Below are 17,249 nucleotides of genomic sequence, written 5' to 3' on the forward strand. Positions count from 1 at the left end.
ACGTGACTTTACCGAAAGAACGAATATATAACCTGCGTATGCTCTACTCCACGTGTCCCCCCCCCCCTCCTTTGCCTCTTCAGTACAATTGCAAAAATGCGTTCCTCCCATGCTTCTTTGCAGGCTTTTCGATGTTTTGTTCCATACTTGTTTGATATTAATGGACCATGTTTTGAAACCATAACTCGGCACGAGCGACGTGACAGCCGAAACGCAACAACGTACCGCTACACGTGCCGAGTTTGTGTGTATTGCAAGTTTAATTTTAATATTTAAAAAAAGGTATTATTACACGTTTAAAACAACTGTCCCCCGGAAACAGCTTACTGCAACTGGAACGTCACTTTAGTTTAAACCAACAACAAAAAAATACACACAAGCCAGGTGCTGCTTCATGAGCTAATTTCAAAACGCGCTTTGTACACAATTAAGTTAGATGAAGCGTTAATATTTGACCCTTGTAAACAACGTGATCGCGCGAGTGCAACTTGACGCACGGCGAGCAGACACCCAGTGGCGTAGCACCAACGAGTGTGCAGGCGGTGCAACTGCACTGGAGGAGAGAGGAAGGGGGGGGGGGCGGCGGCGGTGCCAAGCTGCAGAGAGTGGAGGGGAGATTGGACGAGGAGAGCGAGAGAGGGCAAGAGAGCGGCCCACCAACTCCTCCAATTCCATTCCTGGCACCGGAGCCCACTGCCAAACACGCCATGCCACTCGCACTCTCTCTCTCTCAGCTTGGCCAAATGGGATTCGTTGTTCGCATCGCCGTGCAGATCGGCCTCGGTGGAGACGAGAGAGGGCCCGGTCAGCCTTCAGGCTCACACGGACGTTAGCAGGGGACAGACGTCTTCAGCTCTCCCCGCAAACCCAAAGGCACCAATATATTTGCGTCTCTTTTAGACCCCTTACGATATAAACTCGACGTGACCCGGGTGACCTTTGCGAAAGAGCCGATGTTCCTCCATGTGTCTCAATGGGAAAGGGGCGGGGGGGGGTGTTATTTGATCTCGTGGTCGAATCCAGGGACTGTACTGCTGCCACCTCCAGCCGCACGTGGCGAGGCTATGGTGCGGCGTTTGGCGTGACTACCGAGTGCGCAGGCAGTGAAACTGCAACAGGGAATGCACCGCAGGGGGCCAGAGGGGGGGATCCCAATTAATTCCTTTGCGCCAGGGCTCACTCCAACCACGCCACGCCGCTGTGGTACAGACTTGGTAGAGGCACGCAATTATATATTAGAATAATAATAATTATTAGAAGGCACCAATGGTAGAATAATCGCCAACTTCCCACAGTTCAGTGTGGCATTCTGGGGCCCACGTGATGAAAAATGACGAAAACCTTCGACACACTGTAGGCAAGGGCCCTTCCTCTAAATTAGTGTCACTTCACGATGCGTTTCTAAAAAGCTCTCCCCGCCTCTCGTCCGCCCAGCGGTATAAATGATTCGGCCCGAAGTTAGTCGGTCGGCAGGTCGCGCATGGTGGGGGTTAAAGGGCGTGAGCGCTCGCACGCACCGATTGCGAGAGACGCCTGGCGAGCGCGGGAGAGTAGGCCCTCTAGTGGAGGCCAGCAGTGGCACGAGCGAGAAATTGCAGGGGCATGCCTTTACCCGTTTGACGCTAAAACGAGAACATACATCGGTGGTGCACCTTGATCACAGGATTGTGATGGGACCCCGGCACCTCTGCTGATTAAGACGAACCCGAGGAGGTAGTACTTTAGGGGATAGAGCACAATTACAACTATCAAGTTCAAATAATCTAGCAAAGGTGCACTTAAGAGCGCTGGAAAGGGCCAAAGACAAACAGTAGACTACGGAAGAGCAGAAACGTGTAGGGGCAGGGAGCCGTGCGATGATAATTCTGAACACACTGTGAACGTGCCCCTCGACCCGCGCTGCCATCTAAAGTCCGGGCCACACCGCGAGCGGTCAGTTTCCATGCAACCAGGCCGGCTCTTCAAGATCGCCGCGTGAAACTTCTAAATAGCGTTGCCCGCGGCCGCTTTGTCCACGTTCCGAGCGAGTGGTTGTGCAGCGTGGGTACGTGGCGGCCACGCCCGTAACCGCACAGCTACGCACACGTCCATGGTCAGCTCCGTTCGTCCACGTCAGAATCGCGGCCGCGGAAAAACGTGCAGCGTGCGATCAAATCCGTTGCTAAAAAAAAAACCCCGCCGAGCAAAATCGACGCTTGGAAGTCGAGTCTGTCTCTCCGCCGCGCAACTGCTCGCAACCCATTGCAGAGGACGCCCCACGCGCGGTACGCAACTCAGTTGCATGCAACCGAGTTTCGCGCAACTGACCGCTCAGGTGTGCACCCCGGATTAAGGAACGCACTGGACCCTGGTGAGAATTGTATCCATAAAGTTATTACTGATATAACACTCTTCAGTATTTGCGAATGTAGAAAAAAATGTAATACTTTAATTCGGACACTTCGTACGCGTAGTGTAGTGTATCGGCTTCGCATTGATTTCCACAGTCAAGTAATCGCACACACGAGCTCGGGAAGCCGAAACGCGCGCCTCGAGTTTTAACGACCGAGAGAACAGAATTGGGCTAAATGAAGCCGAAAACTGCGCTCGAGATTTTCGCGTTGGCGTTTTTTTTTGTTCGTTTCAAATCTCGCGTGAAATGTACAGGGTGTTTAAAAAGATGGACCCTATTTGAAATCGCCTTATCTCTGCAACCACGAACCGCCCATGAATGAAACTCTTTCCACTTGAAAGGGCGGGGCATAGAGAGGGCGGGGCATAGAGAGGGCGGGGCATAGAGTTTCAAATGATTACCGCTAGATGCCTCTCCCAGCGCACAAACAGCCCCTAGCCTCAGTCATTGGCAAGACGGTGACCCCACCACAACACAAGGGGCATTTTGCGTTCTGCAGTTCAGTAAGTCTGAATCCGTAATTGTGGTGCAGCATGCGTTTCAACGGAGTTTGGCATTGATCCGCCAATGTCAAAGAGCATTCGTCGTTGGTACCAACGATTTGAGGACACGGGCTGCTGTTTATGTAAGGGGAAGAGCACAGGGCGGCCACGCACCTCAGAGGAAAACGTGAGAAGAGAGGCGTTTGGGGCGAATTCAACTCTCGTCTCAATGTTGTCCGTACAGCAGGTGGAGGGCACATAGAGCATTTATGAAATGGTTAGTAAAACTTGATAGCCATTAAACCGTTTGTAACTTTTTGTGTAATTGTAACATGTTGCCATCGTGAAATATACTGCTTTGAAATTGGGTCCATCTTTCTCAAACACCCTGTATTGTCGCTCGTTCATACGCGGTCGGGGCTGAGCGAGACCGCACGGTCGAATAACGGAGGTGACGACTCCCCTTAGAACTTCACAGCGCGGCGAGAGTTTGGCAACGGGTGAAAGTTTGGCAACCTACGGCACGGGGAGGCCTTCTCATCCAGCGGTGGACTAAGCATGGCAAATTGTTATTATGACGATCGCCCGCCGCCGGCCAATAGTTACGGGGAAAAAATCAACCGACAAGATCTCTGTGATATTAATATTAACATGAAGGACATCAGCCGATACAATACTGCAAGTTGTTCCCTTACTGAATCTGCAAATACTGCCATTAATATACAATACTAGCGAGTGTGAACGGATATAGTTACCGCAAACTCAAAAAAACAATTAAAATGCCACAGCCGAGAGACCTGCTCTCTTCCATTCCGTCACGCAACTCAACGAGTATATAACCTTCATCCAGCGTCGTACCACCGTGCGCTAACCGCTGCGCCGCCGCTCGTTTAGCGACTGCAATCACGCGGCCGCCCAATTGTCCTCCGAAATGTAAATCGGTAGCTGTGCACGCCTCACAAACCTGATGATTGGTCAACGTGATCCACGTTGACATAGAGCGCTGATCCAAATTCAAATGGAGATGCGGTCTGTTCTCCTACAACACCACGTGTTGTTTTGACGACGCGAATTGGATATAACGAGATGCTGAATGCAGTAGGGAAGATAATTTTTTTTATAACGTGCGTGCGAAGTGGATATAACGCGATCGAGCCAATGGAAATGCGTCGCAGTGCGAGTAGGAACGAGCGGTCGTACGGCTGCCTCGGCGTAGCATCGTCGCACAAGGCGGGATTGCTGCTGGATGCTTCAAAATGCTACCCACGCGCCTCGGTCTTTCTCTTCGACCTGCGTGCGCATCTGGCGTGTTATCGCGGACTGTGCTTTAGCCCTACATTATTTATTTGAAAGCGACTTTCCCGTAACGCGGTGTTCTTCGGGAACGCGACTACTACCGCGTTATAGGAGAACACCGACTGCACTGCGCGCATGTACGTGTGTACATGCGTGCCTCACGTGACACGTAGAGGAATTATTCCAAATAAGAGATCCTCTGTGTGTGCGTTGCACGTGACTCGCACGTGGCCCTTCATAGGTGCTCGCGAGCAGCACGATCCCCCAACAGCACTTTGCTGCGACGTCTATAGGCGGGGACTTTTGCCTTCTTCATCTTTGGCCCACACAGGCCGCAGAGAGCACGGATTCAAATTCAGAGAGCGCGAGTGTACGTTCCACGTGGCGTAGATAGCACCGCGTGCGCGCATGGGAAATGTGGCAGCACCATCAGACAGCGCCAACTCGAATTAAGACGGGGATGGGGGGGGGGTGGCGGGGTACGGGGTACGTGTTTAGCAATCATCCGGCATGTGCGACAAGCGTATAACGACTTCACCCGTGATTCAACGGAGAAGACGGGCAGCGGTGGAAAGGGGAAGCACGGTAGGACATAAGGAACGGAGTTTGGAATCCCTGGGGCCTACCCTGCAGCCGACACATTACAGCCCGAACCCGTCTCCCTCGTGCTCCCCCCGCTCAGCATCGCTATCATGAATCCCTACGGCGGTCGCACAACGCCGACCCGTCCAGTCCCGCGACAAAAACACCCAGGGAAACAATTCTGTATTTAATTTCGGCACCCTCCCCACCTCAACCCCAACCCCACGCATTAATCGTGACACCCCGACTCGCGGCTGCACTCGGAGATGCGGCGAATCGTCGGTGCGAGGCTCGGGAGAGAAACGTCCGGCCGACATAGGGCTTCCGCCGCCGCCGCCACCACCGCCGCCACCGCCGGCCGCCGGCAGTCGCAGGAACGGGGCGCAGCATCAGAAAGGGGGTGAGAGCGGATCGCCGGTCTCAAGCACCGTGGCCGCCTTTATGGCCTCTGCCCACCTGCGGAGAAGGAGAGAAAACCCGGGAGACAGTCCGATCGTCAACCTTCGAGGCCATCGTCTTTAAAACTATTTAAACTATTTTTATTTTACCAGGCAAGGCCCACTGAGCTATATAGCTCTTTTTCAGAAATCATCTGGCCACAAATGATAGCTCAATGAAGTGGAAATTCTAAACGTGGAGGGAAAAACCGGAGGGCCTGGAGAAAAATACAAGCGTCCACGGGGAGAGAGACGCGCAAACTCCAAATATATAGCAGGCGTCAGGGTGGGGATCGAACCCACGACCTCATGCATACAAGGCAAGGTAGTTAACATCTCCGAGCCATCGTGATGATGATGAGAGAGAGACACACAAACTCCAAATATACAGCAGGCGTCAAGGTGGGGATCGAACCCACGACTTCCTGCACACCAGGCGAGGAAGTTAACATCTCCTAGCCACGGTGGTGTTTCAAGCTTGGCTGTAATCCGATTACTTAAGAGATCGATTACTCGATTGTCGATTCGATTTCTCGACTGCCCCTGCTACCTGCCCCCCCCACCCCTCCCACGCCGCCCACGCCACCATGCCCCGGACCTGAGTGCGGTGGCGCTGTCCTCGGCGCGGAAGGCCCGGAAGAGCGTGGTTTTGTGGAAAAGCTGGAAGCTGCAGTCGCGAGCAGTCGGGCCCTGCACGGTGAAGCCCAGCAGAGGCTGGCTCTCCATCGCCACCACATCCTGGCACGGCCACGACACGGAGGTCGGGAAGACGGAGGAGACGGTGGACGAGGAGGTGGAAGATGAAGGAAGAGAGCAATGGTGGTAGAGGGAGGGGAGGGAGGGAGGTAAACGGGAGAAGGGAGGAGGATAACATTAAGATGGAAGGGGGTCATGAAGGAATTTGAAAATAAATCTGGATTGAAAACCAATTTCTTGAGAACTGCTTTTTGTGTTTAGTTTGTTGTCCTCCCCCCGCATCCCCGTTCAGCGCCGTCGCCTACGCACGGTGCGTTAAGACGTTCAGCACACGTACAGACGCACGTACACAAGCACGCACGTACCTCGCTGGCGGCGTACGTGTACAGGACCTTGTCCTTCACCACGAACCAGAGGCGCCGCCACGGCTTGCGGTTGTCCTTGGAGCGCTGGAGGTAGCCGCTCATCGACGAGCCCTCGGTGCCCGCCACCTGCGGGCGTGACACGCGCACGGGCGGGCGGTTGCGACACGCGCGCACGCAAACGCACAGCAGGGCACGCGCACCCACAAGCACGCCGGGCGCGACGTGCACGCGTTCGCGCACGCGCGCACGGGCAGGTGGTTATGACACGCACGCACGCACGCACATAACGAAAGGTACGCACACGCGAGAACACGCACGCAGGCAGGCACACACGTGACACGTACGCGCACGCGCAAATGCACGTGTGTGTGTGTGTGCGCGCGCATGTGTACCGGTTAGCGCTACGCTGCGCGACGAAACTGGCGACCCGGGTTCGATTCCCGCTCACGGCCAACGCCGGTAATGATGATTTGAATCGGCTCTGGGCCTCCGCTAGGTAGACTCAGCCACAAATGAGTACCTGGTGCGATGTGTAGTAAACATCGCCACTGGGGAGACAAAGGCGGCCGGGCGTGGTGCTGGCCACCCACCCCCTCATAGGTGCTCGCTAACAGCACTTGCCCCTACAGTCTGTTACAGGCTACACGGGGGATCTCCGTTCTTTGTTTGTGCCTCTATCTGTTTGGCAGCGGTTGCCAGCACAGCCGCGCCCTCGCCGGCCGTGCCGGCCCTTAAGAGGCGCTCGCTAACAACGCTCGCTCACAACGCTCGCTCACAACGACCTGTCAAAGGCTACCCGGTGGGACTGGCGCGAGGGGAAGCCTTCGTCTTGCCGTCCGTCTGGGCGTCCGCGCGGCAGGGTGTCCGTCCGTCTGCCTTCGGGATGGGCTGTCTGCACGCGCGGGCCATCCGTCGCAGTCTGTCGTGCGCCTTGCCGGCCTTCACAGGGGCTACGTGGGCTACGTTGGAGCGGGGGGGCGGGTGGAGGGGGGGGGGGGCGGGGTGGGGGGCAGGGGGCGGAGGGCTGTTGGCACCTGCTTGAGTGCCGCGGGAACCCTCTTGAGTTTGCGTCCGGGCGAGGGGGTGATGCTGTGCAGCACCGACGACAGCGCCCCCCCCGGCGAGCGACTCTGAGACGGGGGACTCCTCCCCAGCACCACCGTCTTGTCTGTCCACGCCGCCAGGGAAACAGCGCGCACAGCGGCGTCACTCGTTACAGCCGTGGGGGGAGCACGGGGGGTGGGGGGAGAGCGAGATGAGAGGTGTAGAGGCAGGAGAGTGCGTGGAGGGGAGTAGAGTGAGATGAGAGGTAGGAGAGTGCGTGGAGGGGAGTAGAGTGAGATGAGAGGTAGGAGAGTGCGTGGAGGGGAGTAGAGTGAGATGAGAGGTAGGAGAGTGCGTGGAGGGGACTAGAGTGAGATGAGAGGTAGGAGAGTGCGTGGAGCGGAGTAGAGTGAGGTGTAGAGGCAGGAGAGTGCGTGGAGGGGACTAGAGTGAGATGAGAGGTAGGAGAGTGCGTGGAGGGGACTAGAGTGAGATGAGAGGTAGGAGAGTGCGTGGAGCGGAGTAGAGTGAGGTGTAGAGGCAGGAGAGTGCGTGGAGGGGACTAGAGTGAGATGAGAGGTAGGAGAGTGCGTGGAGCGGAGTAGAGTGAGATGAGAGGTGTAGAGGCAGGAGCGTCACCGACCGCGTTTGCCGAGCGACGCGTAGCACTGGTCGCACACGCGCTCCGGACGATCCTTGCGGTACTTGAGCGGGTACCGGTGGTAGGAGCAGCCCTGACAGATGATCTGAACCCCCCCGTGGGAATACACCGACGGGGTGGGGGTGGTACGGTGGGTCGGGGATCGTGGTGGGGGGGCGGGAGGGGCGAAAAAATGCAACCGGGTGACCAGGGTTACTTATCTCCGCGCCGTTTCCTGCTTAACCGCGGCGCTATCGGCGGGCGCACACACATTGCCAGTTTCATCGGCACCAACGGCGCGTCGGATCCCAGCGGCACGACGCTCCCATGGTTGTTGTGACTTTTGTCGGTTTAAACGTCACCGTTGGTTTATTTTCGTTCCGTCATGTTGGTGACCCAGTTCGCTCCTGCAAAGGAGGCCCTCTCCTTACCCCGGTCTCTTGAGTTCTCAAGCTGGTCACGCAAGATCGACTCGAACTCGCTCGCTGAGTCGCTCGCTAAGATCTCGCCGATTAATTTAGCCACTCACACGGTCGCTCATTCGCCCAGCGTGGAGAGATGCGTGCTAGGAATTACGCTGAGAGACAGGAAGAGGAACATGTGGATTAGAGAACACGCCCGTGTTAATAATGACCTCATCCTAACTAAGCAAACAGATGTGCTTTTTCATGTCTTGCAGCAAGTATGTACGGAACAACAAAGACCTTGACTAAAGAATACAGATCCCTTACTGAAGCAATGAGGCAATTCACCGGCATGCTTGCCAATAAACACCCGCTACACTACGTCCACCGACGATCCATCACGTGACGTCATACCTAACTGTTACGTGGAGTGAGCGGGGCTGGGCGGAACGCGCGATCGCAGGAAGGGACCTCGGGAATGTAAACAAAAAAACGACTATAAACTTTTTTTATTTTACCAGGTAAGGCCCACTGAGCGACATAGTTCTCTTTCAGATAGCTCAACGAAGCTGCTTATCGTCACGTGGAAATTTATAGCAGCCAAGTACTCTGAACGCGTGACGTAGATTCTAAACGTGGAGGGGAAAAACCGGAAGACCCGGAGAAAAAATCCACGCAACCACGGGGAGAGAGAGAGAGAGAGAGAGACGCAAACTCCAAATATACAGCAGGCGTTGTCATGGTCGGGATGGAACCCACGACCTCCGGTAAACCAAGCGAGGTAGTTAACATCTCATAGCCACCGTGATGAAGAATGAGAGAGAGACACGCAACTCCAAATATACAGCAGGCGTTGTCAGGGTCGGGATGGAACCCACGACCTCCTGCGTGCCAGGCGATGTAGTTAACACCTCCTAGAGACCGTGGCGCCGTAAGGGACGTCGCTAATCACCTTGCCGCAGGCTCGGCAGTGGTGCCTGCGCCAGGTTAGGGTGAAGTCGCAGGTGCAGATCATGCACATGGTGACGCGCGAGTCGGGGATCCAGATGGGAGCCTTGTGTCCCAGCTGGGACTCGGAGCGCTGGAACGTGTCCATCTGCAGGGGGTGGCGGGGCCGCGGGGCGGGGATGGGGGCCAGGGAGGGGCGGGAACGCGCAAGTTCAAAGTTCAAGTTTATTTGGGGTTTCTAATAATAATTTAAAATTGTTGGAATATATGACGCACCCAGTTTGTGGTCACTCTGGGAAATCGCGATTCTTCTTTTTGGATGTTAGGGGGAATGAAGAACACTGAAGGCACAGAGGGGCTGAGTGAACATCGTCACGGACGATGCGAAACTGCCGATCTGGAGGGACCAGAATAAGTGCAATTTAGGGAAATGGTTCATCCAGCCATTATCGCATCTTCAAGGCCCTGGTTTCTCCAAGGATTTGGCTGGTATTTCGCTACGCTCGGTTGATGGGGGGGGGAGGGGGGGTGCGGGGGGCGGTGGTTCCATCCTTCTTGATGTGTTGTTGGGCTACAGAGGGTGACCTCCGTTTGACTGACGGAGGGAGATTTGTTGACAGGTCATTTTTTGAGGGTGTGTTTTTTTGCTGCGTCTGAGAACACAGTACGGTAACAACACGGTGGGATGTATGTTACACGGGAAAAGGTGTCAATATGTTGTCTTTCTTGTATTAAAAAAAAAGATGTAACCATCTTTTTATTATTATCATAATACTCCTAATACGAAGTTCGTCTGTTTCTCAGTCCGCTTGTCTTGGTGAGGGTCACGGCGGCAGCGTGTTGAGTAATGATGGTCCAGACCTCCCTTTCCCTGGCAACAGACTCCAGCACTACATTAGTATACACTACTACACTATTCACTACACTGTACACTACACTGCTATACACTACTATACACGACACTACTATACACTGCTATACACTACACTGCTATACACTACTACACTACAGTATACACTACTATACACTACACTACACACTACAATACACTATACACTACTATGCACTATACTATACACTACTACACACAACTACACTACACACTACTACACACTGCAATATACACAACTACACTACACCATACACTACTACACACAGACTCTAGCTCTTCCTGGGGAATCCCCACGCGTTCCCAGGCCAACCGAGCGACATCGTTCCGCCAACAGCAGCGTGTCCTGGGCCGGCCCCGGGGCCTTCGTCCAGTGGGACGTGCTGCTGCCCGGTAGAGTTCCAGGGGCAGTCTACTGGGGGGCATCTAATACCAAGTAATATTCATAATTATTTACTTTTTTTTTTAATCCAAGAAAGCCACACTGAGTTGTCGGGCCCTTTCTCAGGAGGGTCCTGGCATTGGGTTTTTATTTCAAGACGAGTTCTTAATTATTATTATCATTATTATTATTCACGTGTGTGGAATGAAAACAGGGCGCACTGATTAAAAATGCCCACGCCTTGCGAGAGGGGACAAAGCTCTATCCCCGTACCAACGGAGTTCTTTATTATTATCATTATTATTATTCATCACGTGTGTGGAATGAAAACAGGCGCACTGATTAAAAATGCCCACGCCTTGCGAGAGGACAAAGCTCTATCCCCGTACAAACGGAAACAGATGACGATTCATCCACTCGCTGTAGCGCCTCCTGCTGGCGAGTTCAAGGTACGGCACCACCTCCTGGACACCCACTGGAAGGGAATTTCGCAACGTCTGTGTATGCGGTGATCCAGCAACCCTCTCTGCTGCTGCTGCCTCCGCAGCACTGGATCACTACAGGCAGCCACGTGCAGCGGCGTAGCCACCACCACTACCATTGCCACCAAAGGCAAAGACCTCCCCCCTGTCCCGTGTAGCCTTAAGAGACTGTTGGGGAAAGTGCTGTTAGCAAGTAGCACCTATGGAGGCCGGCACGGCACAAGAGGGGGTGGGTTGCCAGCACCACGCCCGGCCGCCTCTGTCTCCAAAGTGGGGATGTTCACACCGCACCAGGTACTCATTTGAGGCTGAGTCGACCTAGGGGAAGAGGCCCAGGACCAGTTCAGATCATCGTCAGTGGTGTTGGGCGTGAGCAGGAATCGAACTCGGGGTCGCCGTGTTCGTTGAAGAGCATGCCAACTCGCTTCACTAGCCACCACCACCGCTGCCGCCACCACCTCCACCACCGCCGCCACCACCGCCACCCGGCTAAGAAGACTCACCTGGCCGCTGCCGCCGTCACCGCCACCGTCACCACCGTCACCACCGGCGCCTCCGCAGGTGTGGGTGAAGGAGATGCGCTTGCGTGTGTAGTCGTCGATGGCGCAGGAGATCGCCAGCAGCCACTCGTCCCGCTCGCTCGCCGAGCTTAACGGGGGCGGGGGGTGGGGTCACAGGGCGATCGTCAGCCCACGTCCGTCACGAGCGCCGGGAGATCCGGCACAGGGCACTGGCGATTCGTTCGGCGGAGGCACCGGGTGAGCGCACAAGTCGGTGAATCGGTACAAACGTCAGCGCCGGATAGGCCGCGTCTCTCGTTCATCTTGCCGCCTACATCCCTCTCACCTCACTACATCTCTCTCTCTCTCTCTCGCCTACATCTCTTCGGTAATCTCACTCGGAGTTTATAAATCAAACTAGCCTTTTGACCGTCCAAGTACGGGGTGCATTGCAGTAAAACTGAAACTTGCAAGCGAAAATCAGACCGCGACGTGATATATTCATTGCATCAATTCGTGTGCGATTTGTAAGGGCGCGGTGACACAGACCTATTTCATTTAAAGGTTATAATCCCTTGTTCATCGTGACGTCCTTTTTACTTTGATGTCTCAACAGCGTTACGGAGATCACGTGACGTGAGGGTTCTGCTTTTGTAGTGAGGGTTGTGAGTTGACGCCGAGGAGGGGGGGGGGGGAGGCGCCTCGGCCCCCCATGTGGAGTGACGTCAGCCGCTAATTATTATGAATGGAGGGGGGGTGTCCATTTTGAGGATGTCACCTTATGATTATTAATGAGGGGAGCTGTTCGATGTTGGAGTGACGTCACCTGCGCATGATTATTAATGAGGGGTGGGCGGGTGTCCATTTGGAGGACGTCATCTGCTCATGAATATTAATGGCGGGGGGGGGGGGGCTGGTCGATGTGGAGTGACGTCACGAGCGTTAAGGACATTCCTGGGTGATTATGGATGGGGTGGGGGGCTTAGGGAATTCCGTCTGCGGTGAGAAGTTCGCGGCTTCGTGGCACGCGGAGGAAAACCACCACCACGCTCTGAGGCTCCGTGCAGATGGATGTAAGAATCCGTCGCTGTACTGCCATCTACTGGATGAAGCATTACAGCTTTTGTAGGAATCCACAAAAACCCGGAACACACGACAAAAAGCCACGCATAAGAGTGCGCGGTAACGCTCAAGGCTCTGCACGGATGGATTCGAGGATCCGTGGCCATCTTAGCGCCTCGTGGCCACCTCGCAGGCCCCCGGTGCCGCCTCTCATCCCAGAACTCGCCCCAGGCCTCGACCTCGACTCACCTTGTGGAAAAATAAAAGTCGGCCGCAAAGTCCGGCCAAGTCTTCGCTTTACCACTCGCACTCCTCCGGACGCGACACTTAAAACTAAACTATTTGTGTTTTTTTGTATTTTGGCACGTAAGCCCCCACCGAGCTATGCCGCTCTTTTTCAGAAGCGACCTGGGTCACACAACGGAGCGGCATATCATCATCGTCGTCGTCGTCGTGAGAGAGACGCAGACTCTAAATATACAGCAGCAGCAGCAGGCGTCGTCAGGGTCGGGATCGACCCCACGACCTCCTGTATACCAGGCGAGGTAGTTAACATCTCCTAGCCACCGTGATAACGATGAGGGTGAGAGAGCCACGCAAACTCCTAATACCCAGGCGTTGTCAGGGTCGTGATCGACCTCACGACCTCCTGTATACCAGACGAGGTAGTTAACATCTCCTAACCACCGTGATGATGATGAGGGTGAGAGAGACACGCAAACTCCGAACACCCAGGCGTTGTCAGGGTCGTGATCGACCTCACGACCTCCTGTATACCAGGCGAGGTCGCCACCGCGGCGTTCGTGCAGAACGCAGCTGCGTGCGCACACCGACATAAATCTCAATTTGGTAAACGCACGCTGCTGCCGTCGCCTTCGTGACCGAGCCATTCCGGTGTTCGCCGTGGTCTCTTGTCGCTGCCCCCAGCCCCCGGCACACTCCCCCGCCCCCTCCCCTCCCCCCCCCCCCGTGTCTCGAGGTCACAAAAGGAGCTTTGTGTCTCTTTAGCCGTTCAGCTGCCACACCTGGGTTCAATAAAGGAGTGCGGTGGCTCCCTCGCGCCTCGGCATTCCTCATCCCTCTCGCGTTCGCTCTCTCCCTCGGACGAAACTAAAATGGGAAACATTCCGTTCTTGCGTTTGCCAGAGATACAGGAGCAAAATACCACGAAGAGAGGGCTTCGGCAGGGAGAGAGTTCGTGTCGTGTTTCTGTTCCTCCTCCTCCTCCGTTGAAGGAGTGCAGACCACAGTGGGTTTACCGTACACTAACATGGACCTATACACTAACACTGGACCCATAGACTAACACAGGACCCATAGACTAACACAGGACCCATAGACTAACACTGGACCCATAGACTAACACTGGGCCCATACACTAACGCTGGACCCATAGACTAACAATGGACCCATATAGACTAACACTGAACCCATAGACTAACACTGGACCCATAGACTAACGCTGGACCCATAGACTAACGCTGGACCCATAGACTAACACTGGACTGATACACTAACACTGGACCCATAGACTAACATAGGACCCATACAACTAACACTGGACCCATTGACTAACACTAGACCCATAGACTAATGCTGGACCCATAGACTAACACTGGACCCATACAACTAACACTGGACCCATGCACTAACACTAGACCCATAGACTCACACTGGACCCATACACTAACACTGGACCCATAGATACAATCACTGGACCCATAGACTAATACTGGACCCATAGACTAACACTGGACCCATACAACTAACACTGGACCCATAGAATAACACTGGACCAATACACTAACACTGGACCCATAGACTAACACTTGACCCATAGACTAACACTGGACCCATAGACTCACACTGAACCCATAGACTAACACTGGACCCATAGACTAACACTGGACCCATAGACTAACACTGGACCCATAGACTAACACTGGACCCATACAACTAACACTGGACCCATACACTAACACTGGACCCATAGACTAACACTGGACCCATAGACTAACACTGGACCCATAAACTCACCCCGGAACCCATAGACTAACACTGGTCCCATAGACTAATACAGGACCCATAGACTAACACTGGACCCATAGACTAATACAGGACCCATAGACTAACACTGAACCCATAGACTAACATTGAACCCATACACTAACACAGAACCCATAGACTAACACTGGACCCATAAACTCACCCCGGAACCCATAGACTAACACTGGTCCCATAGACTAATACAGGACCCATAGACTAACACTGGACCCATAGACTAATACAGGACCCATTCACTAACACAGAACCCATAGACTAACACTGAACCCATAGACTAACACAGAACCCATAGACTAACACTGAACCCATAGACTAACACTGAACCCATAGACTAACACTGAACCCGTAAACTCTTATTCTTGCCGTGTGCCAGCACTGTAGTACAGGAGCTAAGTGCCAATGTCGAGGTCTGCTGCTGCTGGCCACGACGAGAGGGCTTCAGCAGAGAGAGAGTTCGTGTCGTGTCGCTGTTCCTCCTCCTCCGTTGAAGGAGCACAGAACCACAGTGGGTTTACTGCGCGGTCCGTAGTGAGGGTCTCTTGAGTCGTTTTGTCTTCATGTGTGTCTGTATGGGTTCACTATATGGGGTCCATAGCTATGGTTGCATGGCCAAAGCCGCACTAAATGTTGGATGCGTCTTAAATGTTCCATCGATGAAGGAGATACGCGCATCGGCCTGCTGTTGGATGGTCTCCTGATGCGGTCGATGGGTACCACCGGGAGGAATGTCAAAGCCGGGAGGTGCCATGACGTTTGGGTTATCGAATGAGGAGGTGTTTATGATTGCGGACGTCCGCGCTGTTCCACTCTGTCCTTCTGGGCCTGGGTGAGGTTCTAGGATGGGTGGCAGCGGCAGTGGCGGTGGTGGCGGCAGCAGCGGCGGCGGCGGCGGCGGCGGCGGCGGCGGCGGCGGCGGCGTGATCCCAGAAGGGTTCGGGGGAGGATCGTAGGTCGGCTGCGGCAGCAGCAGGCCGACCGCGTCGAGACCGCGGCGCGTTCACCATCACGGCCGGGTCGCCCACCTGCAGGAGCGGCGTACACCCCCACGGTGTGGCGGTGCGGCCCGGCGCTCACGGCACCCCCCGCGGCGCCCACGGCACCCCCCGCGGGGCCCACGGCACCGAGGAACGGTCGCGGGCCGCTCGCGGTTTTTCTGCGCCGCGTCCGCGATTGGCGCCGGCACGTTCCGTCTCTAAGTCAAGGACTCGGTGGCGGGGGGGGGGGGGGGGCGCGGACGGCCACTCTCTGCGGGGGCGGGCAGCAGCTCTGCTGTGCGCACGTGCGGGTCACGCACTGCCAGCACACACGCGGTTTCCTCATTAGCGATGCCGCCCCCCCCCCCAACCTCGCCCCCCTCCCCCCCCCCCCCGTCGTGATTTTATTTTCATTTGGTCATCTTTCTGCTCGTAACGCGGGAGCCGCTCTGTAGCTCATTGCGATGCCGATGCAATATCCGTCCGTCCGCCGGCCCGCCCTTTCCTTCTGTCTGTCAGTCTGCCTGTGTGACTGTCCACGTGCCTATCTGTCCATTTATCTGTCTGTTCATAAGTCCGTCCGTATGTATGTCTGACCATCTGTTTGCCTGCCTGCCTGCCTGTCTCTCCATAGGTCTGTCCGTCTGGTGGTAAATACAGGAAGAAAAAAACGACCAAACATCGTCTTATTAATAATAAAAATAATAAAATAACGAAACATTATACCCGCGTCCCGGCGCAGAGGTTATAACGCGAGTTGGGAGCGTGCGAGTTGGAACGCGTTCGTGCGTGCGTCCGTGGGTGTGCGTGCAGTGAAATCCCCAGACTTGCAAAACAGAGGCTCACTTATAGAACGGAGTGGACAGCTTGTGTGCGTGCGTTTTTTCAGTTTTCACGTTCTCAGAGAGATCCATTTTCACGATTTACGAAAAAAAAAAAGCACGTAACGTCGGCCGGACAAAGGAAGAGGAAGCGTCCGAGAGACGACGACCGCCACGGAGATGGAGCAATCGGATGGATCGGTTTTCTGTGCATGGGCGTCATGGAGCGGTAGCAACACCGGCACCGGTGCGGGCGATGACGGTTCATCCAGCAGTGGATAGATGCTGATGGTGATTATTATGAAAGAAATAATAACACTCACAAAAACCGCGTAAAAAAAACAAAGATCCTCCGTGTAGCCTCAACAGACTGTAGGGGCAAGTGCTGTTAGCGAGTAGCACCTATGAAGGCCGGCACGGCACACGAGGGGGTGGGTGGCCAGCACCACGCCCGGCCGCCTTTGTCTCCCCAATGCTGATGTTTACACGCCACACCAGTGACTCATTTGAGGCTGAGTGACCGCCTCTTACACACACACCGAGGCTCGCTTAATGTCCTGGCCTTCCAGCTTGCTGATCACTCTTCAAGTGCTTTAAGTCTCAATCAAATCTCTCCCCTTTGCAAGAGTTTTGTTTAAACTTGTTGAGTGCAAAAAAATTGCCCGGCATGACTGGCCCATGCGCGCGCATGCACACACACACACGCACAAAGACAAAGATCCCCCGTATAGCCTTAACAGACTGTTGGGGAAAGTGCTGTTGGCGAGCACCTATGAAGGCCGGTAACGG

At 54.7% G+C, this 17,249-nt stretch overlaps 1 protein-coding gene across 2 annotated transcripts in view; it reads right to left on the reverse strand.

Moving 5' to 3' along the window:
• Positions 1-241: 241 nt before the first annotated feature.
• The window catches only part of FGD6 (FYVE, RhoGEF and PH domain containing 6), a 67,590-nt gene continuing 50,582 nt past the window's right edge, over positions 242-17,249 (reverse strand). For both annotated transcript variants that reach the window (XM_032972212.2, XM_032972211.2), the window contains 7 exons: positions 11,543-11,687; positions 9,291-9,434; positions 7,938-8,040; positions 7,285-7,418; positions 6,251-6,376; positions 5,788-5,927; positions 242-5,208 (listed from right to left, as the gene is read on the reverse strand). In XM_032972212.2, the coding sequence (XP_032828103.2) occupies positions 5,142-5,208; positions 5,788-5,927; positions 6,251-6,376; positions 7,285-7,418; positions 7,938-8,040; positions 9,291-9,434; positions 11,543-11,687 (859 nt within the window). In that variant the 3' untranslated portion in view covers positions 242-5,141. The remainder of the gene's footprint in view (positions 5,209-5,787; positions 5,928-6,250; positions 6,377-7,284; positions 7,419-7,937; positions 8,041-9,290; positions 9,435-11,542; positions 11,688-17,249) is intronic.

The sequence above is a fragment of the Petromyzon marinus genome, chromosome 48 (assembly GCF_048934315.1).
Source record: "Petromyzon marinus isolate PM22_M1 ecotype Great Lakes invasive population chromosome 48, UKy_Petmar_22M1.pri1.0, whole genome shotgun sequence".
Taxonomy (NCBI): domain Eukaryota; kingdom Metazoa; phylum Chordata; class Hyperoartia; order Petromyzontiformes; family Petromyzontidae; genus Petromyzon; species Petromyzon marinus.